We start from the raw sequence: 13,034 nt of genomic DNA, 5'->3' as shown, positions 1-13,034 counted from the left end.
GGCATCTCAGAACTGAATTTCATTCCTGGCTTTTTGTTGTCAGTATAAACTTATACATGTGTTTCTTTTTTCAAGCTTATTACGAAGCATAAATCCTCTGTTTGTTATTTCTCCAATCCAGCAAAACAATGTGGTGGGGTTCTAACAGAACCGGAGCGCATTATTACTTCACCAGACTACCCTAATGAATACGAACATCAACAGATCTGTTACTGGCACATCCGAATAAAATATAAACAGCGTATTCATTTACAGTTTATCGAGTTTGATGTAGAAGATGATCCATCTTGCTTGTCTGACTACCTTGAAGTATATGACAGTTACGATGACTTGCTAGGTTTTGTTGGCAGGTAAGTGTGTTTTGTCATAATTGAGAAATAACTTAAGGAAACTGAAGTCTGGTGTTGCAGTGAATACCAATTGTTCGTAATTTGTAAAGCAGCTTCAGGTTTTGTGGCCTTGCTCATAATTCTGTATGGTATATTGAAATTTAAAAGGAGGTTCAAAATAATTTTGTTACTTCAAGAGATTTACTGGACTGTTTCTCATTTATTGTTTCTATAGTGTTTCTTTGTATTTACTGTGAATACCTGCAAGTAAATGAATCTCAGGGTTGTATACGATGACATATAGGTACTTAGATAATAAATTTACTTTGAACTTTGCAGTTCATGAAGTTTTTTGTCATTCAACCATACACATGTATACAGCTAAATGAAACATTTGTTTATTGAGATACAGAGCAGAATGGGCCCTTCCAACCCTTCATGCCATCTTTGGACTCTGGGAGGAAACTGGATCACCCAGAGAAAGCACATGCAGTCATGGGGAGAACGTACAAACTCCTCATAGGCAGCAAGGGGAATTAAACTTGGGTCGCTGGTACTGTAAAGTGTTGTGCTAACCATTACATTACCATGCCACCTTGCATTGTTCCTCTGGTGTAAAACACAGTATAGTCACACAGGGTAAATATAGCTACAATCCAGCAAATACAGTCATTAATATAATATTAGCACAAGTCCCTAAGTGTCATGGCCTTAAGGCTGACAGGTTGACATAATGTGCGAGATGCTTGTTTATATAAGACAGTATAATGTCACTGACACTATTATAATAATAGAGCAGCTTGGTACTGTAGTGGTTAGCACAACACTTCACAGTACCAGTGACACGGGTTCAATTCCCGCTACTGCCATAAGGCTGCGTGCATTTCCTCCAGCGTCTCCGGTTTCTTTCCACAGTCCAAAGATGTACCGGTTAGTAGGTTAATTGGACAGTGTAAATTGTCCCATGATTAGGCTAGGTTTAAATTGGGGGAATTGCTGGGTGGCACGGCTGGAAGGTCTGGAAGAGCCTATTCTGTGCTGTATCTCAATAAATAATAAACAAATAAAAACAAGCAGTTGTATAAGTATGTAAAACAACAGCAATAAAAAATGAAAAATGACCAGTGCAGGCAGGATGACAGTGCGTTTGTGAGGTGGGTAGTTAGAGAGGGGTAACAATCTAAGAAGCTCATAAATAGGTGATTGCCTTCTCCTCAAAAATCATGAGTCTATTTCTGGCATTAATGATAAATGGATACAGAGGCTGAGTTTGATAGTTATTTGTATATTAACATTGATCTTTTTTACATATGGAACTGTTTTTTGCCTTACTATGTCCATTAATCTGGGCTAGCCGCAGAACATAATCATCATCAAACTGAAGTATAATTTAGAAAAGAGTAATAGAGAAATGAACATTACTTTCAAGCGACATCCTATAAAGTGTTAGAATTCCATTCAATAAAATACATCTGTTTTCAAGCTCTGCTGTGTTGCTTAATTAAAACTGAGGAGAAAAAAGCATTCCAAAGATTGGAATTAGAAATCCTACAGCACAAAATAGGCCCTTTGGCCCACGGATTGTGTGCAAATGAAAATTTGAGCCACAGTGTTCTGCCATAGGATCTGAAACCTACTCAGTTCACATACTTACCCAGTTCCCTTTCGAAGGCAAGACCTAAAGCAATCTCCAACACTACCACAACAATCACTTGTGTAAATTCAAATCCTCAAGTACTGGTTCTTTTCCTTGTCAAAGTCCAGGTAAAATATATTATCATCTACTGACTTGAGATTATTTTCTTGCAGCCATTTACAGGAAAATAAAGAAATACAATAGAGTTTATGAAAACTACATAAACAAAGACTGGCAAACAACCAATGTGCAAAAGATTCAAGACTGTTTAATATCATTTCTGGTACACAAGTGTGAAGGCAAATGAAATAATTATTACTCTGGATTCAATGCAGCACCAGAAAACACAGTAAGATAAAGAACACAGTAAATATAAATATGTAAGATAGCTAGCCTACATAGATTGATAGTATATTCATGAAGTGATGCTCAGAGTGTCTGTACGTAAGCTGACTGACAGGAAATGATAAAGTAGTGGTGTTTGGAGATGTGATGGGGTTGGGTTAGTGGGTGGAGGTGTTAACAACCTTACTGCTTAGGGAAGGTAACTGCTTATGTCTGGTGGTCCTGGTGGTAGCCTCCTCCCTGATGAGAATGGAAAAGGGATCCTTCATGATGTTACTGCTTCTTTTCCAGCATTTTTCTGTATTATATGTCCTTGATAGTGGGTGGTTTGGTGCCAGTGATGCATTGGGCAGTTTTGACTACCTGTTGCAGAGCCTTCCTGTCTGCAGCAGTGCACTTTTCTGTACTTTTCAGTTTGTTAGGATGCTCTCTACTGTGCACCTGTAGAGTGATGTAAATGTGCATAGACCAGCTGTCTTCAGCCTCCTCAGAAAGTAGAGTATGCCTGATTGTGTAGAAAGTGCTCTGCGATGATGGGAGGTTGTGCAAGACGTCCAAATATAAAATGAATTGTCCAAATATTAAAAAATACTGAGAACATCAGTTGTAAAAATATTCTCTAAAGTCGTAGCCTTCCAATACAAAAAATATTTTATTCCTAATCCTTGGTTCATTTACCTAACATCAATCCAATAATTCCTCTATCTATGTCAGTAGATTCTGTGCACTCTAACTTTGTTTAATGAATTTTAAGTTACACATTATCATAAAGTCTGAATACATAACATGACATCAACTAGTTCACTGCTAACTATTCTACTAAATAAATAGCTAAATCAGCTTATAATTGTCATATAAACACAAGGAAGTTTGCAGAAGCTGGAAATCCAAAGCAACACACACAAAGTGCTGGAGTCCTGACGAAGGGTCTCGGCCTGAAATGTCGACTGCACCTCTTCCTAGAGATGCTGCCTGGCCTGCTGCGTTCACCAGCAACTTTTATGTGTGTTGCTTGAATTTCCAGCATCTGCAGAATTCCTGTTGTTTGCTGGAGAAACTCAGCAGGTTAGGCAGCACCTATGGACAGTCGACATTTCAGGCCGAGACCCTTCTTCAGGACTCAGATGAAGGGGGAAGATGCCAGAACATAATGGTGGAGGGAGGAGAAGGAGGCTAGCTGGAAGGCGATAGGTGAAGCCAGGTGCTTGGAAAAGGTAAAGAACTGGAATGGAAGGAGTCTGATAGGAGAGGAGCGTGTACCAGAGGAGAAGGGGGACCCAGGAGGATGTAGTAGGCAGGTGAGAAGAGATATAAGGCCAAAGTTGGAAAAAGGAGAAGGGTGGGGGGGGGAATTGTTTACTGGAAGTAGAAATTGATATTCATGCCATCAGGTTGGAGGGTACTCAGACAGAATATAAGGTGTTGCTCCTCTACCCTGAGGGCAGCCTCATCTTGCCATGGTCAGACATGTCAGAATGGGAATGGGAATCGGAATTGAAATGTTTGGCCACTGGGAAGTTCTGCTTGTGGCAGATGGAACGGAGGTGCTTGACAAATCGGTCTCCCTATTTATGACGGGTCTCACCAATGTAGAGGAGGCCAGCAAGCACAGTGAGGGTCATCTTTTTTGACTTCTCCAGTGCGTTCAACACCATCCACCCTGCTCTGCTGGGGGAGAAGCTGACAGCGATGCAGGTGAATGCTTCCCTGGTGTCATGAATTCTTGATTACCTGACTGGCAGACCACAGTACGTGTGCTTGCAACACTGTGTGTCCGACAGAGTGATCAACAGCACTGAGGCTCCACAGGGGACTGTCTTATCTCCCTTTCTCTTCACCATTTACACCTCGGACTTCAACTACTGCACAGAGTCTTGTCATCTTCAGAAGTTTTCTGATGACTCTGCCATAGATGGATGCATCAGCAAGGGAGATGAGGCTGAGTACAGGGCTACGGTAGGAAACTTTGTCACATGGTGTGAGCAGAATTATCTGCAGCTTAATGTGAAAAAGACTAAGGAGCTGGTGGTAGACCTGAGGAGAGCTAAGGTACCGGTGACCCCTGTTTCCATCCAGGGGGTCAGGGTGGACGTGATGGAGGATTACAAATACCTGGGAATACAAATTGACAATAAACTGGACTGGTCAAAGAACACTGAGGCTGTCCCTATTTCCTGAGGAGACTGAGGTCCTTTAACATCTGTCGGACGATGCTGAGGATGTTCTACGAGTCTGTGGTGGCCAGTGCGATCATGTTTGCTGTTGTGTGCTGGGGCAGCAGGCTGAGGGTAGCAGACACCAACAGAATCAACAAACTCACTCGTAAGGCCAGTGATGTTGTGGGGATGGAACTGGACTCTCTCACAGTGGTGTCTGAAAAGAGGATGCTGTCTAAGTTGCATGCCATCTTGGACAATGTCTCCCATCCACTACATAATGTACTGGTTGGGCACAGGAGTACATTCAGCCAGAGGCTCATCCCACCGAGATGCAACACAGAGCGTCATAGGAAGTCATTCCTGCCTGTGGCCATCAAACTTTACAACTCCTCCCTTGGAGGGTCAGACACCCTGAGCCAATAGGCTGGTCCTGGACTTATTTCCTGGCATAATTTACATATTACTATTTAATTATTTATGGTTTTATTACTAGTTAATTATTTATGGTGCAATTGTAACGAAAACCAATTTCCCGCGGGATCAATAAAGTATGACTATGACTATGGCTATTGGGAGCATTTCACATGTACTGAGTTACAGAGAAAACTTGTCTTTTATACTATCCATACAGATCAATACAGTACAATAGTGCTTTGAGGTTGTACAAAGTAAAACAATAAAACAGAATGCAGAAGAATGTGTTAAGCATTAGTGGGAAAGTGCAGTGCAGGTAGACAGTGATGTGCAAGGTGATAACAAAGCACACTATGTGGTCAAGAGTCTGTCTTATCATAGAAGGGAAATATTCAATAGTCTTATACCAGCTGGATAGGAGCTATCCTTGAGCCTGGTGGTATGTCTTTTCAGGGATTTGTATCTCTTGCCCGATGGGAGAGGTATATTGAATAGTGAATAATGCTGGCTGTGAATCAGAATCCGTATCAGGTTTAATATCACTCGCCGATGTCATGAAATTTGTTGTTTTGTGCAGCAGTACGTTGCAATACATAATAATAAAAAGTGTAAATTATATTAAGTATATATATTAATGTTAAATTAAGTAGTGCAAAAAGAGAAAAATAAAAATTGTGAGGTAGAGTTCATGGGTTCAATGTCCATTCAGCAATCTGATGGCAGAGGGGAAGAAGGTGAAGAAGAATCATTGAGTGTGTGCATCAGATGACTGTACCTCCTCCCTGATGACAGCCATGAGAAGAGGCCATGTCTTGGGTGATGGGGGTCCATCACTAATGCGTGGTCCATCTCTAATACTTGATCTAATACTAAAAATCTAGTAAGCCTCTCTGCACTCATGCAGATGCTGGTCTATCGTTCCAGGCTGTAGTCTCAACAAAACCTACAGAGCTGCCTTAAAACTTCCCTATTTTTATTCTCCAAACCCCTCACGTTAAAGACTAACTTTTTACTAGCCGTCCTAATTCCATGTTGGTTCTGTGAACTAAATTATGTGCTTCCTGTACTAGCACCCCAGATCTTACCGAACTGCAACAACTTGTAATTTTATTTCATTTCAATAACTTGCTCTCATTCTTCCTTCCAGAATGCATAAGTTTCCACCTTGTATGCCATTTGCCGATGTTACGTCCACTCACTTTACCTACCTATACATAGTCATAGTCATACTTTATTGATCCCAAGGGAAATTGGTTTTCATTACAGTTGCACCATAAGTAATTAAATAGTAATGAAACCATAAATAATTAAATAGTAATATGTAAATTATGCCAGGAAATAAGTCCAGGACCAGCCTATTGGCTCAGGGTGTCTGACCCTCCAAGGGAGGAGTTGTAAAGTTTGATGGCCACAGGCAGGAATGACTTCCTATGACGCTCTGTGTTGCATCTCGGTGGAATGAGTCTCTGGCTGAATGTACTCCTGTGCTCAACCAGTACATTATGTAGTGGATGGGAGACATTGTCCAAGATGGCATGCAACTTAGACAGCGTCCTCTTTTCAGTCACCACCGTCAAAGAGCCCAGTTCCATCCCCACAACATCACTGGCCTTACGAATGAGTTTGTTGATTCTATTGGTGTCTGTTACCCTCAGCCTGCTGCCCCAGCTCACAACAGCAGACATGATAGCACTGGCCACCACAGACTCATAGAACATCCTCAGCATCGTCCGGCAGATGGTAAATAACCTCAGTCTCCTCAGGAAATAGAGACGGCTCTGACCCTTCTTGTAGACAGCCTCAGTGTTCTTTGACCAGTCCAGTTTATTGTCAATTCGTATCGCCAGGTATTTGTAATCTAGCTGTAACCTAGCTGTAACGTTGCGACCTCCTCACTGCTTGCTTGTTACAACAGGCGCCCAACCACACCTGCTTCTGGGGTTTAGATGCTTTCCACAATATGGATAGCTGGCGTGGCCCCTTTAAAGATTCAGGACCATCCTGCTAATTGGCAACCATCTTTTGGACGCCAAGAATGGAGTATTTAACGAGCACCTGAATGGAACCTCAGTTTAAGCCCAACCAGAGATATCGTCCAGTGATTTGTTTTGTGCTTAGTTTGTGATCCAGTTTTATTCCATGTCTTGATCTTAGCCTCAGACACTCCGGCATTTGGGACCAAACCATCCTTGTCGAGGACTCTCTTCACATACGATTGAGCCAGTATGGACCCGGCGAAGTATCAGAGTCTTTCATCTGCTGAGACCAGCCACAGTGAGAAGGTTTCAAGTCAGAGCCTAGAGATATACAACCTCCAGGTAGCCATTTGTCAATTTTCACAAGGAGGAGGAGGCCAGAGTCGCTCGGGAGAGCCAGCTAGTCGCTTTGCAGAGTCAGTACATCTTCCAACCTTGGAGAAGTTCGACGAAGACCCGGATCCTTGCTGCGGCTTCCTTATTCAATGCTCATTAGTATTTGAACTCCAGCCGTCCTGGTTCCTTTTGGAGCATGGAAAGGTAGCCTTCATTATCTTTCTTCTGACTGGAAGAGTCCTGGCCTGGGCCACCGCACATTGGGAACAAAAGCAGAGGTTTGCTTGGATTCAGAAAAATTCATGGCTGCTAAAAAGGTGTTCCATCATCCTGCCAGGGGCAGATGAGCCTCGGACCATCTGATAAAGATTTGACACAGCAGATGGTCAGTGGCCAACTACACTATCAAGTTTTGGACCCTGGCCCATGAGAGTGGCTAGAATGGAGAGGCCTTGGCCACTCAATATCACCACGGACTCCAAGACAAACTGAAGGATGCCCTTGTCTTGGGAGAGCCAGCAGAGAACTCAGAGGTTTTGATCGACCAATCTATTCACCTTGATAATCATTTGGCAGAGAGTGTGGGCCTACATCAAGAGGTTGAAGAGAGCTAGCACAAGCCCAGCCTCAATGCTTCATTGTTCCACTCCTCAATCTTGAACCATGACCAGCCCATCTCCTACTCGGGATCCTGTCGAGCACATGCAAATCGTCTGCATAAGAATCTCTACCGATGAGAGGCTCCAGTGTTGGAGTCGAGGTTTTGCTGCTATTACTGTGGGGAAGCAAGTCACCTGCAGGCCATATATCCAAAGCTGCAGCTGCCGGGAGATCTGTTAAGACGGTCTGGTGTCGGGAGGATTGTGACAATAGCAGCCACTACTCCCAACCTCACAGATTTTGGTGTGACGCTGAGGGCGGTGATACCCTGGGGTATGAGCTGACGAGAGGTGGATGCTTTTTTTGGACTCTGGGGCTGTGGGAAATTTCCTGATCATGGGGTCCGCCCATTGGCTCAAGGTACTGCTGCAAGAGTTGAGCCAGTCCATGCTCGCAATTGTCTTGGACGACCGTCCATTTGGCTCCAGGCAGACCCGGCAGCAGACATTGGTCTTGTGGATTAGGACTGAGGATCATACAGAGGAAATTAGCTTCTATATCATTGAGTCTTCTCACATACCCCTGAACCTCAGGCACCCTTGGCTGTCTCAACATAACCCTTCTGTAAACTGGAAGGTGGGGAGGATCATTGCATGGTCTAATTGTTGCAAGGAAGTTTATTTTTGGCTTGGCATTCAGACCCCAGACTTTCCCGAGACCAGTAGCCAATGAGGGGCCAGACTTCTACTCAGGGTAAACAGCAGCCCTCAGGAAACCCTGTCCTGCCTTCAAGGGCAGACAAGCCGGCTCCAGCCAACAAGTTTATGTGAGTCTTGATGGTGTCCAGTCAAGGATGCGCTGGAAGTAGATCAGGAGCAATCCAAGGAGGTGCCCAGTCTGGAACTCTAGCAGCTAAGCCAAAGGGCTCCAGTTGCCACGACTCATCTAAGGCAGTGGTCCCAACCACCAGGCCGCAAGGAAACGATATGATTTGGTGATATGAAACGATACGAGTCAGCTGCACCTTTCCTCATTCCCTGTCATGCACTGTTGCACTCGAACCCCTCCCCCCCACCACTGGTCAGCCGGTCTGCAAGAATATTGTCAATATTAAACCGGTCTGCGGTGCAAAAAAGGTTGGGGATCCCTGATCTAAGAGGAAGGCTCCAAAACGGAGCCTCTTGGAGCCTAGTCCCAGGAGCACAAGGACGATCTGTCGCGCTTCGCTGCCGACTTAAGACTGTGATTTGGCCTCTGTTTTCACTAAAGACTTGTGAACCTACGGAGAAGACTCTGGGGTCTGTCAAATAACCCCCACTACCTAAGAAGCCTCAGGAGTCATCCTCGCAGGAAGGTTTCAGGGTAATTGCAGTGCCCAGGCTGGTAGAATTCCCTTCCATCTATGAGGATTTGGAAGGGATCTTCAGTAAGGAAAGGCCTTGACTCTTTCTCTGCACCAACCCTACAACTGTGCTATAGATCTACCAGGTACATGTCCACCATGGGGTCAATTATATGTGCTCTCAGACCTGGAGCGAAGCACCATGGTGGAGTATATAAAGGAGGCTTTTGCCTTGGGGTTCATTCAGCCCTCCACCTCACTAGCTGGTGCTGGATTCTTCCTTGTACAGAAAAAGGACAAGAGCCTGCAGCCATGCATTGATTATAGAGGGCTGAATCACACAACGGTCAAGGATCGTTACCCTCTTCCACTCATGAACACTGTCTTCAAGATTCTCCAAGCAGCAAGAGTATTCTTGAAGCCGGGCTTGTGAAATGCTTACACACCAGTTCGCATAAAGGAGGGTGACGAGTGGAAGAGGCCATTCAACATACCAGCAGGGCACTATGAGTACCTGGTCATGCCCTTTGGCCTTCTGAACAGGCCAAACATTTTCCAAGCCTTTATAAATGACATGCTCCCAGATGCTCTCCAAAAGCATGCCTTCATCTTCTTGATGACATCTTAATTTTCTTAAAGTCCATGGAGAAGCACGTTGCTCATGTCAGGGATATTCTTAAGAGGTTTCTTGATCGTGGACTTTACGTCAAACTGGAGAAGTCTGAATTTTATGTAACCACCATTTCATTTTTGGGTTTCTATATCTCTGAAGGCAATTTCAAGAAGGACCCTAGTAAGACAGAAGTAGTTGGAGATTGGGCACAACCATCCAGTGTGAAACAAGTTCAACGATTCCTGGGATTTGCCAACTTCCACCAAAAGTTAATCAGAAACATCAGCTCAATGGCCGCTCCACTGATGATACTGACCAAGAAATCCAGGGCCTTTTTTTCAGACTATCGAAGCAGCGGCTGCTTTCACAGAGCTCAGATAGCGGTTCATGACAGCTCCCATTGTGGTCGCACCTAACCCAGAACTTCCCTTCATCATGGAGGTGGATGCCTCAGATGTCGGAGTGGGTTCAGTGTTGTCTCAAAGAACACCCTTGAACAATAAACTGCACCCATGTGTGTTCCTTTTCAGGCGTCTATCCAGCAGAGGTGAACTACGACATTAGAGGATGAGAGGTGACCTGATAAAGGTGTGTAAGATGATGAGAGACATTGATCGTGTGGATAGTCAGAGGCTTTTTCCCAGGGCTGAATTGGCTAGCATGAGAGGGCACAGTTTTAAGGTGCTTGGAAGTAGGTACAGAGGAGATGTCAGGAGTAAGTTTCTTACTGAGAAAGTGGTGAGTGCATGGAATAGGCTGCCGGCAACGGTGGTGGAGACGGATACGATAGGGCCTTTTAAGAAACTCCTGAACAGGTACATGGAGCTCTGAAAAACAGAGGGATATGGGTAACCCTAGTTAATTTTTAAGCTAAGGACATGTTCGGCACTGCTTTGTGGGCCGAAGGGCCTGTATTGTGCTGTAGGTTTTCTACGCTCTATGTTCTAAATAAAGAGCTGGTTGTGGTCAAGTTGGCTCTACAGGAATGGTGTCACTGGCTTGAGGGGGCCAAGAGCCCTTTTATCATATTGACAGAGAAAAAGAACCTGGCTTATCCTCATGAGACTGAATTCCAGGCAGGCCAGGTGGTCTCTATTCTTTAACCTCTTTAATTTCACCCTGACTTATCAACCGGGGTCAAAGAACCTGAAACCAGACACCTCGTCCTGTCAGTTTGATGTACCTGAATAAGAGGAGCCCCAGGCCAAAGTGATAGTGCCAATCTGTTGGAGAATCCACAAACTTGTTCGCAAGGCCCAGGCACAAGGGGAGATTCCTCAGAATGGTCCTCCAGGTTGACTGTTCGTACCTAGTTCCGTCTGGTCTCAGGTTGTTCAATGGGAACATCGAGAATGAAGGCTCACCCAGGGATTGCCAGGACCCTCAAGTTCTTTAAGAGAAGATATTGGTGGCCTGGAATGGCAAAGGAAGTCTGACAATACCGGCAGGCATGTGAGGTGTGAGCTCGGAACAAGGAGCCCTGCACCTTACCTCAAGGGCTCCTTCACCCTCTGCCTGTTCCGGACAAACCATGGGCACACATCTCCATGAACTTTGTCACAGGTCTTCCTCCTTCCTTGGGGAAGACCATGATCATGGTAATTATGGATAATTTTTTGAAGGCCTGCAAATTCATCACCTTGGACAGACTACCATCTGCGGCAGAGACAGCCAAAATTGTCCCGCACCAGGTCTTCTGAATCCATGGTTTTCCAATGGACATTGTGTCGGATCATGATCTGCAATTCACGTCACATTTTTGGAGGGCACTCTGTAAGCTGACTGGGGTAACAGTGAGTCTTCCCTCTGCCTCTCTGTCTTCACCCACTGTGAAGTGAGTCTTCACCCACTGTCCAACCGCCAGATGGAGCTGGTGAACCAAGATTTGGAATGAACCTTAAGATGCCTGGCCTCTGAAAGATTGGACAACTGATGCAACTATTTGATGTGGGCAGAGGTCACCACGACACTTTACAGCATTTGGCACATGGAATGTCCCCAGTCAAATGCCAATCCAGGTACTGTCCACCACTGCTTTCTGAGCAGAGGGCCGAGGTTGGGGTTCCTGTGGCCAAAGATCTCGTCTGATGCTGCAAGGAGAAATGGACTAGGGCAAGGAAGATTGTGTTAGCTTTTATCCAGAAGGCTGAAATAAAGGCTAGCCGCAAGAGAAGACAGGGACCAGTACTGCAGCCTGGGCAACAGATTCAGTTGTCGATTCAGGATTTGCCTCTCTGACTGAAGTCTAGGAAATTGGCATCCAAGTTCATTGGACTTTTCAAGATTGCCAGGAAAGTAAACCCAGTTGCTTACACCTTGCAGCTCCCCAAACCCTCAAGAACAATCCCACTTTCCATATTTCCAAATTAAAACTTGTAAACATCAGCCCCTTTAGCCCCACCACCATCAGTCCTGCTACCACTCATGTTTGTCACTGGAGAGCAGGTTTTTACAGTGAGAAGAATTTTGGATTCACAAACTGTTTGGGGTGTTTGGCAGTTGCTTCTGGACTGGGAAGGATTTGGACCTGAAGAACTGTTGTGGGTTCCTGAAAGGAACATCTTGGATCCGGCTCTCATCCATGACTACCATGATCATCCCTCTGAGCAGCCAGGGCCGTCAGGAGTTGGCCATAAGGGAGGGGATCCTGTTATGACATGCACCCAACCGTGCCAGCTTCCGGGGTTAAGATGGTCTAACTGTTCGGAATATGGATAGCTGGCATAGCCCCTTTAAAGATTCAGGACCATCCTGCTAAGTGTCAATCATGTTTTGGCTGCCAATATTTAAAGAGCACATGAACGAAGCCTTAGTGCTCAATTGTAAGCCCAACCAGATATCATCTCGTGTTTTGTTTTGTGCTCAGTCCTCGATCCAATTTCATTCCATGTCTCAATCCTAGCCTCAGATACTACAGCACTTGGGTCCAAACCATCTTCATCAAGGACTCTCGTCACATTGCTAATCACATTTTTGTCTCATCAGCAAATCTGAGTAGAGTATACTTAGTCCTTTTATCTAAATGGATTATAATTGAGGATCTACCAATGAGTGTTGTAGTATGCCACTAAAAATTGATTGCCAGTCCTAACATCCTGTTTTCTCCTGGTTATCCCATCCTCTATTGATGCCAATATATCAGCCCAAAACCCATCTGGTGAGTAGAACATAGAACACAGAATAGTAGCCCTAATCGGTGCTATATCTGTGTTCTACTATTCTATATTATATATTCTACTAATTGTGCCAAATTAATTGTATTATTCCCTCTTTCTTTCCTTTCT

At 44.6% G+C, this 13,034-nt stretch overlaps 1 protein-coding gene across 2 annotated transcripts in view; it reads left to right on the top strand.

Annotated features, from left to right (window-relative positions):
- tnfaip6 (tumor necrosis factor, alpha-induced protein 6) overlaps window positions 1–13,034 on the top strand; it is a 74,405-nt gene that overhangs the window by 57,080 nt on the left and 4,291 nt on the right. For both annotated transcript variants that reach the window (XM_063048579.1, XM_063048578.1), the window contains one exon: window positions 122–350. In XM_063048579.1, the coding sequence (XP_062904649.1) occupies window positions 122–350 (229 nt within the window). The remainder of the gene's footprint in view (window positions 1–121; window positions 351–13,034) is intronic.

This window comes from Mobula hypostoma, chromosome 5 (genome assembly GCF_963921235.1).
Source record: "Mobula hypostoma chromosome 5, sMobHyp1.1, whole genome shotgun sequence".
In the NCBI taxonomy this organism is placed as follows: Eukaryota; Metazoa; Chordata; class Chondrichthyes; order Myliobatiformes; family Myliobatidae; genus Mobula; species Mobula hypostoma.
Note: the sequence above shows the minus strand (reverse complement) of the source record. Positions and strands in the feature narration are given on the sequence as shown.